This window comes from Paroedura picta, chromosome 1, assembly GCF_049243985.1.
Source record: "Paroedura picta isolate Pp20150507F chromosome 1, Ppicta_v3.0, whole genome shotgun sequence".
NCBI lineage: Eukaryota > Metazoa > Chordata > Lepidosauria > Squamata > Gekkonidae > Paroedura > Paroedura picta.
Genome location: NC_135369.1, coordinates 40,938,550 through 40,952,768, shown reverse-complemented (window position 1 = coordinate 40,952,768; position 14,219 = coordinate 40,938,550). Strand labels below are relative to the sequence as shown.

Genomic DNA, 14,219 nt, shown 5'->3' with positions numbered 1-14,219 from the left:
GGAATCAAACCCGGCTCTCCAGATTAGAAGACACCTCTCTTAACCACTACACCATGCTGGCTCTCCAGGCACCCTCCTTCCCTCCCACCCTAGCAAATATCCAAGGCTGGACACAGGGAAGTGCACTCGAAGACCATCTTACTCAGAGCAGCAAAGGCAATGGTGGTGACAACAGGCACAGATCCCACCTGCCATCTCCTCCCATGCAGTCATCTCCCATTAGCTTGGCACCCCAGGTGGCTGCTGAGGTATTTTAGGTGGTAAACCAGCTCACTCGGGGGCTCTTTGCCTGCCCACTTCTTTTCTGCCAGCAACACACAGCCCTTCTTGTTCTCAAGCCTTGTGTGAAGTTTCATCTCATCCGCCCTGATTCTTCAGTTGCCTCAAAGAAACACGGGTCTTTGTCAACATTTGTCAGCATTTATTTTTATTTATGTTAAAAAATTTCTAGCCCACTTCTTTGTAGTGTAAAAGGGCTTATGAGAATGTATAAAGACAATACAGAAAAGATAACATAGCAAGCAACATTCATGATAAAATAACCAGGCCCCAAGTTCAATAAAAAACAACCCCCTAATGCTTGAATCCAAGCCAAACATCAATAAAAGCACAAGCCAATCAAAGAGGAGCAAGCCCAGAAATGCACTTAGCAATCCCAAAAATGTGTCAGCAGAGCTACCCTCTAGCAACCTGAACAAAGTTGGAGTCAAAGGGCTACCCTCTAGCAACCTGAACAAAGTTGGAGTCCTGTGGCATCTTGAAGACCACTTAAGTTTTATTCAAGATTTAAGCTTTCATGGGCAGGCACATGTGCGAGATGCCATTGCTGATTTTAACCTGTTTGTGTCAACAACTGTTAAATAATGTTAAGCTTAAATTGTACTCTATTTTAACTTATTGTATCAAACCACTATATTGTACACCACCCTGAACTGGCTCACTGGGTAGGGTGATATAGAAGTTAAACAAACAAACTAACTAACAAAAACAAAGTTTCCTCAACCATACATATAGGCAAGGAGAGTGTGGAAGCGGTGAGTTAAATTCCAGGAAGGATTAGCTAAAGTTCAGATGCATAATTGAGGCCTATCTCAGCTATAATTATCCAGTTAATTATGCATCTGAACTCCAGCAAAACCTTCTTGGCAATTAACCACCCCCTCTACTTATATGTATGGTTGGGGAGACACTGTTTCAATACATCTGAGAAAGTGTGCTTGCACCCAATAACTTCTATCTTTAATAAAATTTTGTTGATCTTGAAAGACCCCCTGGACTCTACATTTATTCTGCCACTTCAGACTTGTGCCTGCATGTCTCTAATAGCAACCTGTTAACATAAAATGACATCATAACACTAAACTTTCTAAATAGCCAGCAAGGCTGCCTTTTGCACTTCCTCCGTCAGGCCACTCCTGATATGGTATGGAGGCAACCGTCAAGATGGCTGTCGGTGTAACAGTCGCCAAGTGTACTTTGTGAAAAGAGGGAAAGCACAGCAGGATAAATTAGGCAGACCTGTTGTATTCATCTGGAATCCCCAGAATGTCCACAAGCATTCTGTGAGCCTACAGACGATCCAGGAGCGGCTTAGGTGGCTTGCAGGTGACAGCCCACATCTAGCTTTTCGCTGAGAAGTGAAGCAGTAATTGTGTAAAATGCAGCCACAGTGCCTGGCTTTCCAAGGGGGCAGCCATGCTGAACAGCTGTGATTGTTTTCCTCGAGAAAATAGCAATGAAAACTGACAAGGAGCAAGGCAACAGGGCATCTGATCGGCTCCGTACTAGCAAAAGAAACTGCTTGCAGCATTAGCAATTAGGTACTGATAATGAGGCACAGTGTTTTATGTGCATCTGCAGAACTCAACAGCCGCAATAAATGGAGACGGACCAGTGTGGGAAACGTCATGCAAAGCAGTCAGTGGATTGTCATTCATTCATTCATTCATTCATTCATTCATTCATTCATTCATTCATTCATTCATTCATTCATTCATTCATTCATTCATTCATTCATTCATTCATTCTATATACTGCCTTCCCCTGAGGCTCAGGGCGGTTTACGTAAAACAGTGAAACAATACCGATAACTCAATAGTTATTTAGTCCAACGCCATTACACAATGGTGATCTCAAGGGAAGAATACATAAAAACAATAACAGTGACATCATCTAACTGAGCAAAGAGGGCCAGGAGAGAGAAGGCAGTCTGCATTTGGAAGGATTTGGAGAAACTTCAAGTTAGGGCAGGATGAATATGATAGGGAAGAAAAAGACACAAATATAAACTTGCCTATAGCACCATGCCATGGTATGAGGACTGAGATACCAGTAGGACTGAGAACTCCACTTCTGCAACTAGAGCATTACTCCTTTGAAGTCCACACAAAATCTCACAGTCCCATCTGATTTCCTTACCAACACCATAGGCAATCTCCATGGACTGGTGGTTTCCCAAATCACTCCGCCCGAACTCTAATGTCTTCCTCACCTCCTCTACACACTCCTTCTGCTTACCCAAGGCTGGATAGGGAGCAGAGGAAATGGGGTGCTGGTCTTCTGTCAGAATGGAATGCTGTGCCCAGGAGGGTCTCTGTGGCTTGTTTGAGAATGTGGTGCAAAGCTCACTAAGTACCTTTTGTCTTTGAACCTTTTGTTCAGGGAGATTGCAGAAGTGCAAGTTATTACAACACTCAAAACAATGGCATATCCTGGACTCAATGAGGACATCATTTTTAAAAATCTCACTATGCATGCTAACCTCATTCAACTCTTATATCTACATTCCTTACAATCCCCTCTTCTTTTTATTTGGGACAATGTGACTGTAAAGTGATGTTAGTAATATGTCATGTAATTTTGAATTTAACTCTCTGGTCTCAGGACAAGATAACTTGCCAGCACAGCTTGTCACTTCTGGGGATACTTCCATGCTTGGGTGGAGACGGATGGGGCCAGCAACTAGTCTCCTTTAATTATTTCTTTTCACAACTGGGAAAGTGTCTGCCATTAATTACTAACATGGACAGTTTTATTTCTCCAGTGTTTTTGTGAATTACAACAGAACTCAAAAGGTCTGATTAACTGTTTTAGCAAAGAACTATCATATGGCATAATATGGTACAACAACAACAAGCCTTTAATAGCACATAAAAGTACAATATAAGGAGGGAAAGTGCAAAAGGATCCACTGCTAGAAAAAACAAAGGCAAAGATCATGCTTTAGAGTAAGACATAATACATTCATGATTTCTCGTGGCAAGATATAAAACTTTGCAACTGGTTCAATTATATCAATGTTCTGGGATGTCAAAAGAAACTGAATCTTACGTTCATCCAAATGTAGTTCTCTTTTACACAGCAGTGAGGTAAGAAATTTAGCTCTGATTGAGGAATAAAATGGACAATGGAAAAAAATGTGTGTAATTGATTCTATACAGTATTGTCCACAGGGGCACAACCTAGCTGAATGCGGGATCTGTTGAAATCTCCCATATAGCACAGCAGAAGGTAGAGCATTAGTTCTAGCTAACATGAATGCTCTACACTGTTGTGGGATGATTAGATGGTAGAAATACGCAGCTAGGGGCTGAGAGCTTGGTGAGATCCCCAAGCTCAATGGCGAGCAAACGTTTCTAGCTTTACTGCTAAGTTCATGCAGTTCTATGTCTAACAGTCTGCGTTTAATTGAATCAAATGCAGTCTTTTCAGATACTAGATACAAGGAGTCTAAAGAGATTCCTATAGATTTAATTTTTCCCTCAATGTGTCTTAACCAAGTAGATGACAGTTTCAGATAGCATAAGGGAAATTAGACTATTGGGGTCAGATCCAAAATGAATGTGAAGACAGAACTTGAGAATCCTGATTCATAGGCCAGAAACAAGTTTGAGGGCATTTCGAAAAACAAACAAACAGAAAAACTCGTCCCTGTGAGAAGGGAGTTGGAGGTGGGTGAAAGGGTAGGACATTGAGGCAGAGATTTGTCTCCACATATTTCTTTTGCTGGCGGCCTGCTGGTTGCTCTCCTGTAGCTCGCACTTTGTAGGTCGGGAAATCCACTTTATGTGATTCCCCAGCTAGCGCTTTAAAATGGAGGATGTAGCTAGTGGTTTTCTGCTTGGACACTGGATGTTAGCAAAACAATGCAAAACACCAAAAATGCAGTATCTTCACCAGGTAAGTATTTCACTATATTTATGGAGTGTTGACAGGCCCTCAGTTTGTTGAAGTATCTAATCTACATTCTGGACGAGTTGGCCACTACATTCTGGACGAGTTGAGGTTTTCAAATCAAGTACAAGGGTAGCCCTACACAGAATGAGTTGCAGTAGTCTCATCTGGAGGTGACTGTTGCATAGATCACAATGGCTAGGTTGGACACTGACAGATAAGGTGCTGGCTGCTGTGCCTAAAAAGCGTGGCAGGCAGCATTTGTGACTTTGGCCTCCATTGATAAGGGACTAATTCAGAAGCTAGAAACCTTTGTGTGCCTGTGAATATATGCAGACATGCACCATTGTGCTGTGCTACATGAAAATGAAAGAATGGCACCATATACCAGCTGATTAAAAACATTGTTTGACCCAAATACCATCTATTATGCCTACTATCAGAGGACCAAAACAAGCCCTACTTTTAGTCTGATAGCCTCATCAAGATATGTGGTTATGAATACGTTTCAAGTATTTTTTGCCATTAAAAACTCCAGTTGATAGTTTCTGCATATCATACCTCTGCTAAATGGATTTTGTTGCTGTTTTCTGTCATTTCTGACTCAAGGTGTCTTTCTGAACAAAGGCCTACCATCCAACTCTGAAGTAATTTCATACGTTTTTGTAAAGTCAATAATTTCTTTGATATTATCCATCTTCTTCTTCTTCTTCTTCTTCTTCTTCTTCTTCTTCTTCTTCTTCTTCTTCTTCTTCATTCAGTCTTACCAAGCATAATCATTTTTTCTAATTGATCATTTGCACTCATTATGTGACCAAAGTATGAGAGTTTTGTTCTTGCAGTCCACAGTATTTTCATTAATTGTTTCCAGGTCCATAATTCAAAGGCATCTCTCTTCTTTCTCTCACACTTCCTCAGGGTCCAGCTTTCACATCCATGAATGGATATGAGAAAGCTAAGCTACTTTTTCTAGCCTTCAAATTGTCATTGCCACTGTGGGTGGATTTTCTTCCTCCTCCATAACAAATTGAACCATTTGTTTGGGTCAAATAAGGCATTCCGTCTCAACAACCTGTAGCAAGGTAGATGAGGTAGATGATCCTGGTATACCATAACAGGGCAGCAAATCTGTCAGCTATTTATATAACTTCATGTTACCCAATTTTGTTTTTTGTTGCACTAAAACAAGGGTGGCCAAATTGTGCCTGTGCAGATGTCCATGGACTACAGCTACCATCAAACTGCTTTGGACTAATGATAGTTATCCTTGTGAGAACGTTGTTCTCTTCCACACTAATGCCAGTATCCCTATCCATGGATCCTAACTGGTAAGAGCAAGTCGCATACAGCTGTGCATGTGAATCTCCGCTGTGGAATGAATTAGAAGAGTACAGGGTTGGTGGTGGGTTCCACATCAGGGATGTGTACACACACACAAACACACACAAACAAGTTACCAGCCTAGAAGTGCCGTTGTTAAGGCTCTTGATGCTGTAGCTTATTTCACATTTTTTAAAAAATTACTGACTGCTGGTTTATTGTGACTATTTACTTTCTGCAACTTATTGATGAGGCAGATCTTGTTGATCCCACCAGTCCTGCTTTTCAAATGTATTGCTGCTGCTTTTGTGATGTTTTATTGAATTCTGCAGAAATTGAAATTACACTTGTTCCTTGGGAACTACTGGCAGAGCAGCTCGAGATAGCACGCTTTCAAATAATAAATAAATGATAAATCAGTCAGTACATGCAACAGAAATGAATGCATATTCATCCCCCATTTCTCTCTGCCTCTATCTCCGCTGCATTGTCTCCTTGGTGTCAAATTTTAGATGGTAAGCGTCTCAGAGCAGGACCCTGTCTTCTCATTGTCAGTCCATAAAGTACACAAATGGCACCATATTCATCAACCGATCAAACCATAAATATTTCTTGCCACCCAAATACTGACTCAGGAACAACAAAATGCAAGACAACCGATCATGCCATGCCATTTATTAAAATATCGTGTCTGTGCGGCAATATATATATATAAGCAATTCTGTTTTTGCCAAGCAAAGATGTTATTACGGGTCAATCATTCCTGTAAGTGAAAGTACATTTGGATGTACACTCCAGTGACAGATGACTAGAAGACCTCTCTTTCATGATCTTGGCCGGGATAAGAGAGGCAATTTACCATCCACAGAATGGCGTAATAGAACAGAATAATTCTCATAAAAATAACTCAGTGTTTGAATTTGAACTATTGGATGAATCTGAACTACGGTGAAATCAATTTGATAACCCATCAGAATGAAATTGTGTTTGGCTCTTGCTTACAAAGGCACTGCATTAACTTTTTATGACAAGAAACGATGGCTTGCCATTTTATTTATTTATTTTTTGCCCACGAACTGTTTATTGCTTGGCGGCTAAAAAAGAAACTCCAGTTACAGCCTTATCCAAATATAAATAATATAGCTTCTCTTCACCACCCTCCAAGCAATAAGCACTATTGTGAACAGAGCAGGAAAGTTTGAAATGGAGTGATTGAAGAAGAAGAAGAAGAGTTGGTTCTTATATGCCGCTTTTCCCTACCCGAAGGAGGCTCAAAGCGGCTTACAGTCGCCTTCCCATTCCTCTCCCCACAACAGACACCCTGTGGGGTGGGTGTGGCTGAGAGAGCACTGATATCACTGCCCGGTCAGAACAGTTTTATCAGTGCCGTGGCGAGCCCAAGGTCACCCAGCTGGTTGCATGTGGGGGAGCGCAGAATCGAACCTGGCATGCCAGATTACAAGTCCGCACTCCTAACCACTACACCAAACTGGCTCTCCTAACCACTACACCAAACTGTTAGGGATGCTGCAAAACACACAGATGGTTTCTTACAGCCAAGCAAGGACCTGGCTGGAAACAAGACCTGCTAGGACTTGCTTCAACATGCATGCACATTAAGCTATAAGAGCCAGGCAACATGACTGGAAGGATCACAAAATACAAACCTTGATGGACTCCACTACTCCAGGGCTAAAGATGCAAACTTTCTGGAATACTAAAACATGGGAGGAAAGGCAACGTACTTTGTGTGTGTGTGTGTGTGTGTGTGTGAAGAAGATTGAAATTTTGAGGGAAATGGAAATATATGTAGCACTTACTTTCTTAACAAGCCTGAACAGTTTTTAATGCTGTAATTATATCAAATTTATCACTTAGAACCTATTTGGCATATGACCCTATCATCAATTTATCAAATTCTCAACATGGCTGTGAGTAAGATCTGGAGATTGGGGACATCAACAGACCCCATAGTTTTTTTCTGCAAACCTGAGAAAAATCCCAGCTTTACAGAAAAATCTGAAATCTAAAAACAAAGGGGGTTAAAACCCTTCAAAATAATAGAAGCCATGTCTGAATCTTGGAGCAACAAATGCTCTCTGTGCCATCGCTGGGCAGACAATCATAGTGCTGCCAGAATTCAAGCCCTGATGCCCTTCTTCTCACCCAAGTAGCTAACCTATAATTAATTCCCCTGTCTTCTGCTTTCCCTCCTCATTCCCTGGCAGCTTCTTTTTGGAAAAACCCTGGTTGTTGGGCTAGGGTTAGTTGCACAGTGGGGAATTTGCACGGATTGTGTCAGGAAAGGCAGGGGGAGGGAGCAAGGCCCATTTCAGTGCTGTTTTGGCTTTTGACTAATAGGGACCAGGCCTGGTAGCAACCACTGGACTACTTGCTACCACACAACTGGCAGTCTGCCAGCAGCGGCTGGAATATACTTTAGGCTAATCCTACATTGAGCAGGGGGTAGAACTAGATGGCCTGTATGGCCACTTCCTACTTTATAGCTTCCATGACTTATTCAAGCCTGGCTGCTTGCTATTGTTCAATAGCAGGCACCTCACAAAAATCAGTGAGGTATAGTGGTTAGAGTTTCAGATTAGAACAGGCTTCCTCAACCAGGATTTCGTGAAACCTTGGGGTTTCTTGACAGCCCTGGAAGGGTTTCCCAAATGGGTGGGAGTTAAATAATGTGTATATATTTCTTAAATTTGTTGAACATTTATTGGGTGACATGACCATATATGGTCATGGAAACTCACCCCCCTCCCAATGTGGTCAATTATTGGCCTGGAGGGGGGTGGGAAGGGGAGAGACCCCAGGTGGGCATATACATAGCTATGCTTCCCAACCATATTCTACAGGATTGCACCACTTCTAGGGGTTCTTAAAGCCTGAAGAATGTTTCAGCAATTTCTCAATTGTAAAAAAGTTCAGGAAGGCTGTATTAGACTATGAGACACTCAAGTTCAAATCCTTACTCTGCCACGGAAGCTTACTGAGTAATTTTGGGCCAATCACACGTTCTCAGCCTAACCTGATAAAAGGGAGGAGAGAAGAATGATGGAAGCTGATTTTGGTCCCTGTTGGGGGAAAAGATGGTGTATCACTTAAGATGGGGGACAAATCAAAGTAGGCTTGCTAGTGGATGGGAAGGAGAGAAGGAAACAGGGAAAGGAGATATGGGGGCCACCAGGAAAAGGCAAAGAGGAAATAGTGTTGGGAGAGGGCTGTAGAGGAAATTACGTTGACCCTCCACAAATCCCATTGAGGAGAAAACTAAATATAAATATTTATTTATTTTCTTACTTCATTTAAACCTTGGATTTTGCCCTAATGGAGACACAAAGTGGCTTGCATTGTTCTCCTTTTTTCCATAAATAATCAAGCATTGCAAGCTGTTTGCCTCGAGGACTCTGTTAGTCATTCTGAACTCTTCAGAGGTACAGCAGGGCATCATAAACACATACATTTGGTAACAATTATTTCATGTGGAAATAAACATACCCTTATAAATGTTCAACCATTGACAAAATTGTCATATTACCTCTGTAATAACATTTTTGTCTGAGGTGAACACTGAGAATCTAACATGAACAAAAAATAAATGAGAATCGATACTTACAAGAAAACTGGGCCTTGGGCTCCTTGGAAAACTTCATTAGGCAATTTTTCTAGATTGGAATTACCACTAAGGTTTCTGTGAAAATAAAAAAATAAAAAAATAAAAATTTATATCAGCAATTCATCAACTAGCTGGCTTTCTTAAATGATTAACATTTAATTGCTTTATCTAAAAATTATTGATTTTTCTAAAATAAGTGATAATATTAGAAAAAGAATTGTAGCACATCCCATGAATTTAGAGATGCAGCCACAAAAATGTATGGCCTCATGAATTCGTGGTTCTAAAAGATTTCATGGAACATCGATGTCTTATTTCATTGTTTGTTAAAAGATGTATATCCAAAACCGTGATTTAAAATAAAATACCTAACCAGTTTATACAAACTACAATACAAATTAAAACATCAAAACATCTGACAGCCAACCTGGACCCATTGGTAGATACTTGTATTTGCAGCCTGGGGCCATGTCATGAGATGGGATGCTTTCCTCCAAACTTGAGGGACCCCATAGGTGAGAAGAAAAATTCCAAAGCAAACCCCCAAGTTATTTTTAAAAACTAAGCCACAAAGCAGTTTCCTATGCTTGCCAAAGGAAGAGAAGCGAGACCTTCCCCTCCATCAGACACTGTGGTCACTATGTTCATTGTATGGAAAGGTGACAGGAGCAATCTTCCTCTTCTACCACCCCATGGCAGGGTGCAGCCATGGGTAGGTGAAGGTAAGTGGAAACATCTACCAAGCACCCTTTGCCCAGCTTACTGCCTATGCTGCTGCCTAAAAGTTGGAAGAGCAGGACCTTCCTGCATACTCTCAAGATCCTCCACCCACTGCTGATGCATTATGTGAGCCAGAGGGGCCATGCAGATGGACAGCTATATCCTTGGAGAGGGGGATGACCAGGCAGGCAGGTACAGTGGCAGAGAGAATGAAGGGCCTGTCTGGTAAGTACCTCCAACAGCCAGAGAAAGAGGGAAACATTTTGAGAGTGGGGAGAGAAAGACTCTGGAATGCTGACTTAGAAAAGAGGTAGGAAACAGGAGAAAGGGAGAGATTGTGTGCCAGAGAAAGAGTGGAAGAGGGAGAAAAAGACAGAAACAGTGGGTAGAGAAGAAAGAGGAGGCAGCAAAAGCAGGAGGAATGGAATGCTCAAGTTCCTAGAAGGTATCTGCTTGTATCATATAAACATAAAACAACCTCAAATAGTTAATAGCAGCAGAATCAACAGAACAGACTTGTCTCAGGACAAAATGTAGCACGTATTCTGGCCCTCAGTTACAGGTTAATACAGGTGAGTAGGGTTGAAAACCCTGAGTTGGGCAATTCCTGGAGATATGGGGGTGGGGGCTTGGGGGAGGAAAGGGACCTCAGCTGGGTATAATGCTATACAGTCTACCTCCCAGAGGGCAGTTTCTCTGGGGAAATTGATATCTGTAGTTTGGAGATCAGTTGTAATTTTGGGAGACCTCCAGCCCCCCATCTACACTAGAGATATCCCAAAAGAGAATGGAAGAGAATGCCTTGGCTTGAGGGCTAAAAGCTAGCAGGGACGGAGTCCAGTAGACCCCTTCAGGGAGGGAATTCCACAGTCTCTGTGCCACTGTGGAAAAGGCCTTGACCTGTCTAAGTATTTCCTATAGTTTTGGGACTGAGGACACAGAGCAGGACCTAGGAAAACCATCTGCTGGTAGGCAAAGATTATGGCATCCTGGATCCAGAGTGGTTTAAGAGTTAAAATGCACACTTTAAATTGACCTTGTTCATACATTACTTTACATTAGCACTTTCTCCCCTCAGTTAAATGAGGAGATAATGGGATTTGTTGATCTTGTCTACACCATGCTGTCTTCATATCACTTTAACTCTCAAAGTCTGGGAATGGTGTTAAACTTCGGGCACCCAGAATCCCTGGCTGACCTGAAAAAAAAACCCACACACTCACAAATAAAAAACCCTATTTACCAAGAAAAATATTTTAAGAATTCCTAAAATTCACAGTAATACATTTAAGCAAAAATGTAAAATAACATGTAATCATTATGCTCATTCAATTCAGAAGAACACTAAAATACATAACATTATTACAATTACATTTACTGACTTACACACTTCCCATTGTGCTTTGTTACAGATTGTTTTTATTTTTGGTTCCTTTTGAGAACCAGCACAGATGACAGATCAGGACAGGAATATATTTGTGTGCAGATTGCTTTGGCTGGATGCAATTCCAGGAACAAGAAATACACACTGAAGGTCCAGATATATATTAATGCAGGCATGATATCATTCTGAGTGGTCAGACTGGCAGTTTTCATGGGTGACACTGAAAACATTGCTGCAGCATGTGAAGGGAGGAACATACAACTAGGAACCATAAACAAGGGATTTTCTTTTGATCTGCTCTAGGAAATGACCTTGAATTTCCTAGAGTGCAAACATTCTTACACTCAAGCATAATTGATAAGGAATGCGCTGGACATAACACAGATGTAGGAAATAAGCAAACCAAGCAGGGACATGCAAGACTTTAGAGGAGGGGAAGGGAGAAGATGAAAAGAAGGGGAAAGGGGATCTCTTTCTCTGGCTCCCATTGTCCCACTGTGCTGTCCTCAATGGGGCAATCAATGTGAAGGCTCTTTCTCTCTGGTGAGAAAGCCAACTTGGTGTAGTGAGTAACAGCAGTGGCTTCTAATCTGGCAAACTGAGTTTGATTCCCTGCTGCTCCACATGCAGCTAGCTGGGCTAGTCACAATCCTGATAGAGCTGCTCTCACAGATTAGTCTCTCTCAGAGCTCTTTCAGCCCCACCTACCTCGCAGGATATCTGTTGTGGAGAGAGGAAGGGAAGATGACTGTAAGCTGCTTGGAGATTCCTTTGGATAGTGAAAAGTGGGGTATAAAAACCAACTCCTTTTGACCTGGCCTACACCCTCCTTAGCCTCAGCTGTATTCCATTGTTGAACCTGTCACAGGAGATTTTTTGGAACTCAGGGAAAGAACTCCTACCAAGCCCACCACAATATCAATGGTCAGTCACCTCTGAAGGCTGGAATTGGCTGAAGGCTAAGGGTCAAAATAATGAAATAAACAAAGACAGTGTGTAACAAAATTTGAGTCCTTTAAGCCAAACACAGATTTATTCAAGGTGTGAGCTTTCGATAAGGTGTCTTTCTCCCTAATAACAGCATAGAATGGGGAGTGGTGATGACTTGCAAAACCAAGAAGGGGGTATAAATAATGAATCCTTCTCTTCTTTACACAGAGAGTGATAAAAATATGGAATTCACTGCCAGAGGATGTAGTGATGGCCACAGGAATAGACAGCTTTAAAAGAGGACTAAATAGATTAATGGATAGGTATGTTAGTGACTACTAGCCATTCAAAGGCACTAAACCTCTGGATCCCAGAGCCAGGAAGCAACAGCAGAGGAAGACCTCAGTCTCTGTGCCCTGTTGTTAGCCCTCCAGAGGAATTGATTGGACACTGCATGAGCCAGGATGCTAGGCTAGATGGACCACCTGTCTGACACAGCAGGGCTTGTCTTATGTTCTTATGTTTTCCCCTCTCTTCAGGGCTTAAGCTACCCTTAAAAGGATGCTGGGAGATCCATGACCCCCATCTTGTCTAACTGCATCCTTAACTGACCATCATCCAGAATGATGACAGGTATTAGGCTTGTAATGTCAGAGTGGAGATGGGGAGACAAACACTCCAGAGCAGCAGAATTTCAAGAACAAGCTAAAAGTGTTGGCAGATAACTGAAACTCTGTATGTCCTCCATGAATTCTCAATCTCCATTCACAATTGACTGTATGCATATCAACCCAATTCAGTTACAGATTGACCAATTAATGTATTTTAAGCCACAATTTTGTGATCAGGAAACCAGCAAAATATTCCCAAGGAACAGTATCAACAGTAACCATATTAGCAACTGTAATGAGCATGTTTTCAGCAGTAAATCTTTCCAGCAAAACTTCTCCCAAATAGCCAAAAGAAGAAATAAATATTTACAGGTCAAACAAGAGAGTCCCATTGAAGGCATGGTTCTCAATCTCTTGTATTCCATTTTGATTCAGCCTTCTGTAATAAAGATAAATAAATCATTCTTATCATTTGAAAAGTAGGTTTGTGTCAAAAATTAATCAAAAATATGGTGCACTACAGTAGGAAGGTACACATTCATGGAAACAGTTACATGAATTAAATGGATATTCCTCTCTACCCACTCAAAGATGGCCACATTCTGCAACCATGAAAGCACCTTAAATAAAAGTTATGACACAAACAATGAAAGTTATGTTTTCCCAAATACTGTACAAAGAGTCTGCCTCAGAAAAACTTCCTCAAGGAAATGAGGGGGTGATCAAAACGGAATATCTGCAAGGAAGAGAGAAATGAGGGAGGATGCCTGCAAAAGGAAAAGGGATATTTTCTATTAACCTGCCCTGTTTTCTATAGTAATTAAGATAAAAAGCAAAGCAAATGATAAGTAGCAAATCAATTAATTAGTTTGAGTTGCATAATTACCAGCCAACTTTTATAATATTCAGATTAGGTAACTGGATTTGGTAATCCTAGCCTAGTCCTTCAACCTTTATGAGCTTTTCAAAATAATTTCTGATCAAGGTCTGGGACATTACATTAGAGACTGAGGAGGGGAATGAAAAGAGACAAGGCAGCTTCCATCCATGGGATCGGAGCTGAGCTCTGGACCAGATACATGCAGCAGTGATAAGTTCTTCTCCACCAAATGCTGGAGTCCCTAACTCAAACCCCACAGCTCTATTCATAGCCCTAAACTGAACTAACAGCAGACATGGTTTTAGTGTCCATATGACAAGATGCAAGGTGAAGAACCTGACAATCATCAGGCTCCTTGCTGACTCACTTGCCCATTGTCCTGCACACAGTTCCTATGATAGGATTTACAATTTAACAACTTGAATGTTGGCCTTGCACTGAGGATGCTGATTATATATAGTGGCTAAAAATGTTAGCTGTGACTCAGAAGGCCTATAGTTCAAGTCTTACTTTAGATAGGCGCTTATTAGTTTACCATTAGCTCCTTTAGTTTTTGCATTCAGAATGTCCTGGGTT

At 41.4% G+C, this 14,219-nt stretch overlaps 1 protein-coding gene across 4 annotated transcripts in view; it reads right to left on the bottom strand.

The window, feature by feature from the left end:
* The window catches only part of FSHR (follicle stimulating hormone receptor), a 133,042-nt gene that overhangs the window by 14,998 nt on the left and 103,825 nt on the right, over positions 1-14,219 (bottom strand). For 3 of the 4 annotated variants that reach the window (XM_077334928.1, XM_077334918.1, XM_077334901.1), the window contains 2 exons: positions 13,134-13,202; positions 9,119-9,193 (listed from right to left, as the gene is read on the bottom strand). In XM_077334928.1, coding sequence (XP_077191043.1) covers positions 9,119-9,193; positions 13,134-13,202 — 144 coding nt within the window. The remainder of the gene's footprint in view (positions 1-9,118; positions 9,194-13,133; positions 13,203-14,219) is intronic. The other variant, XM_077334911.1, reaches the window with a different exon arrangement.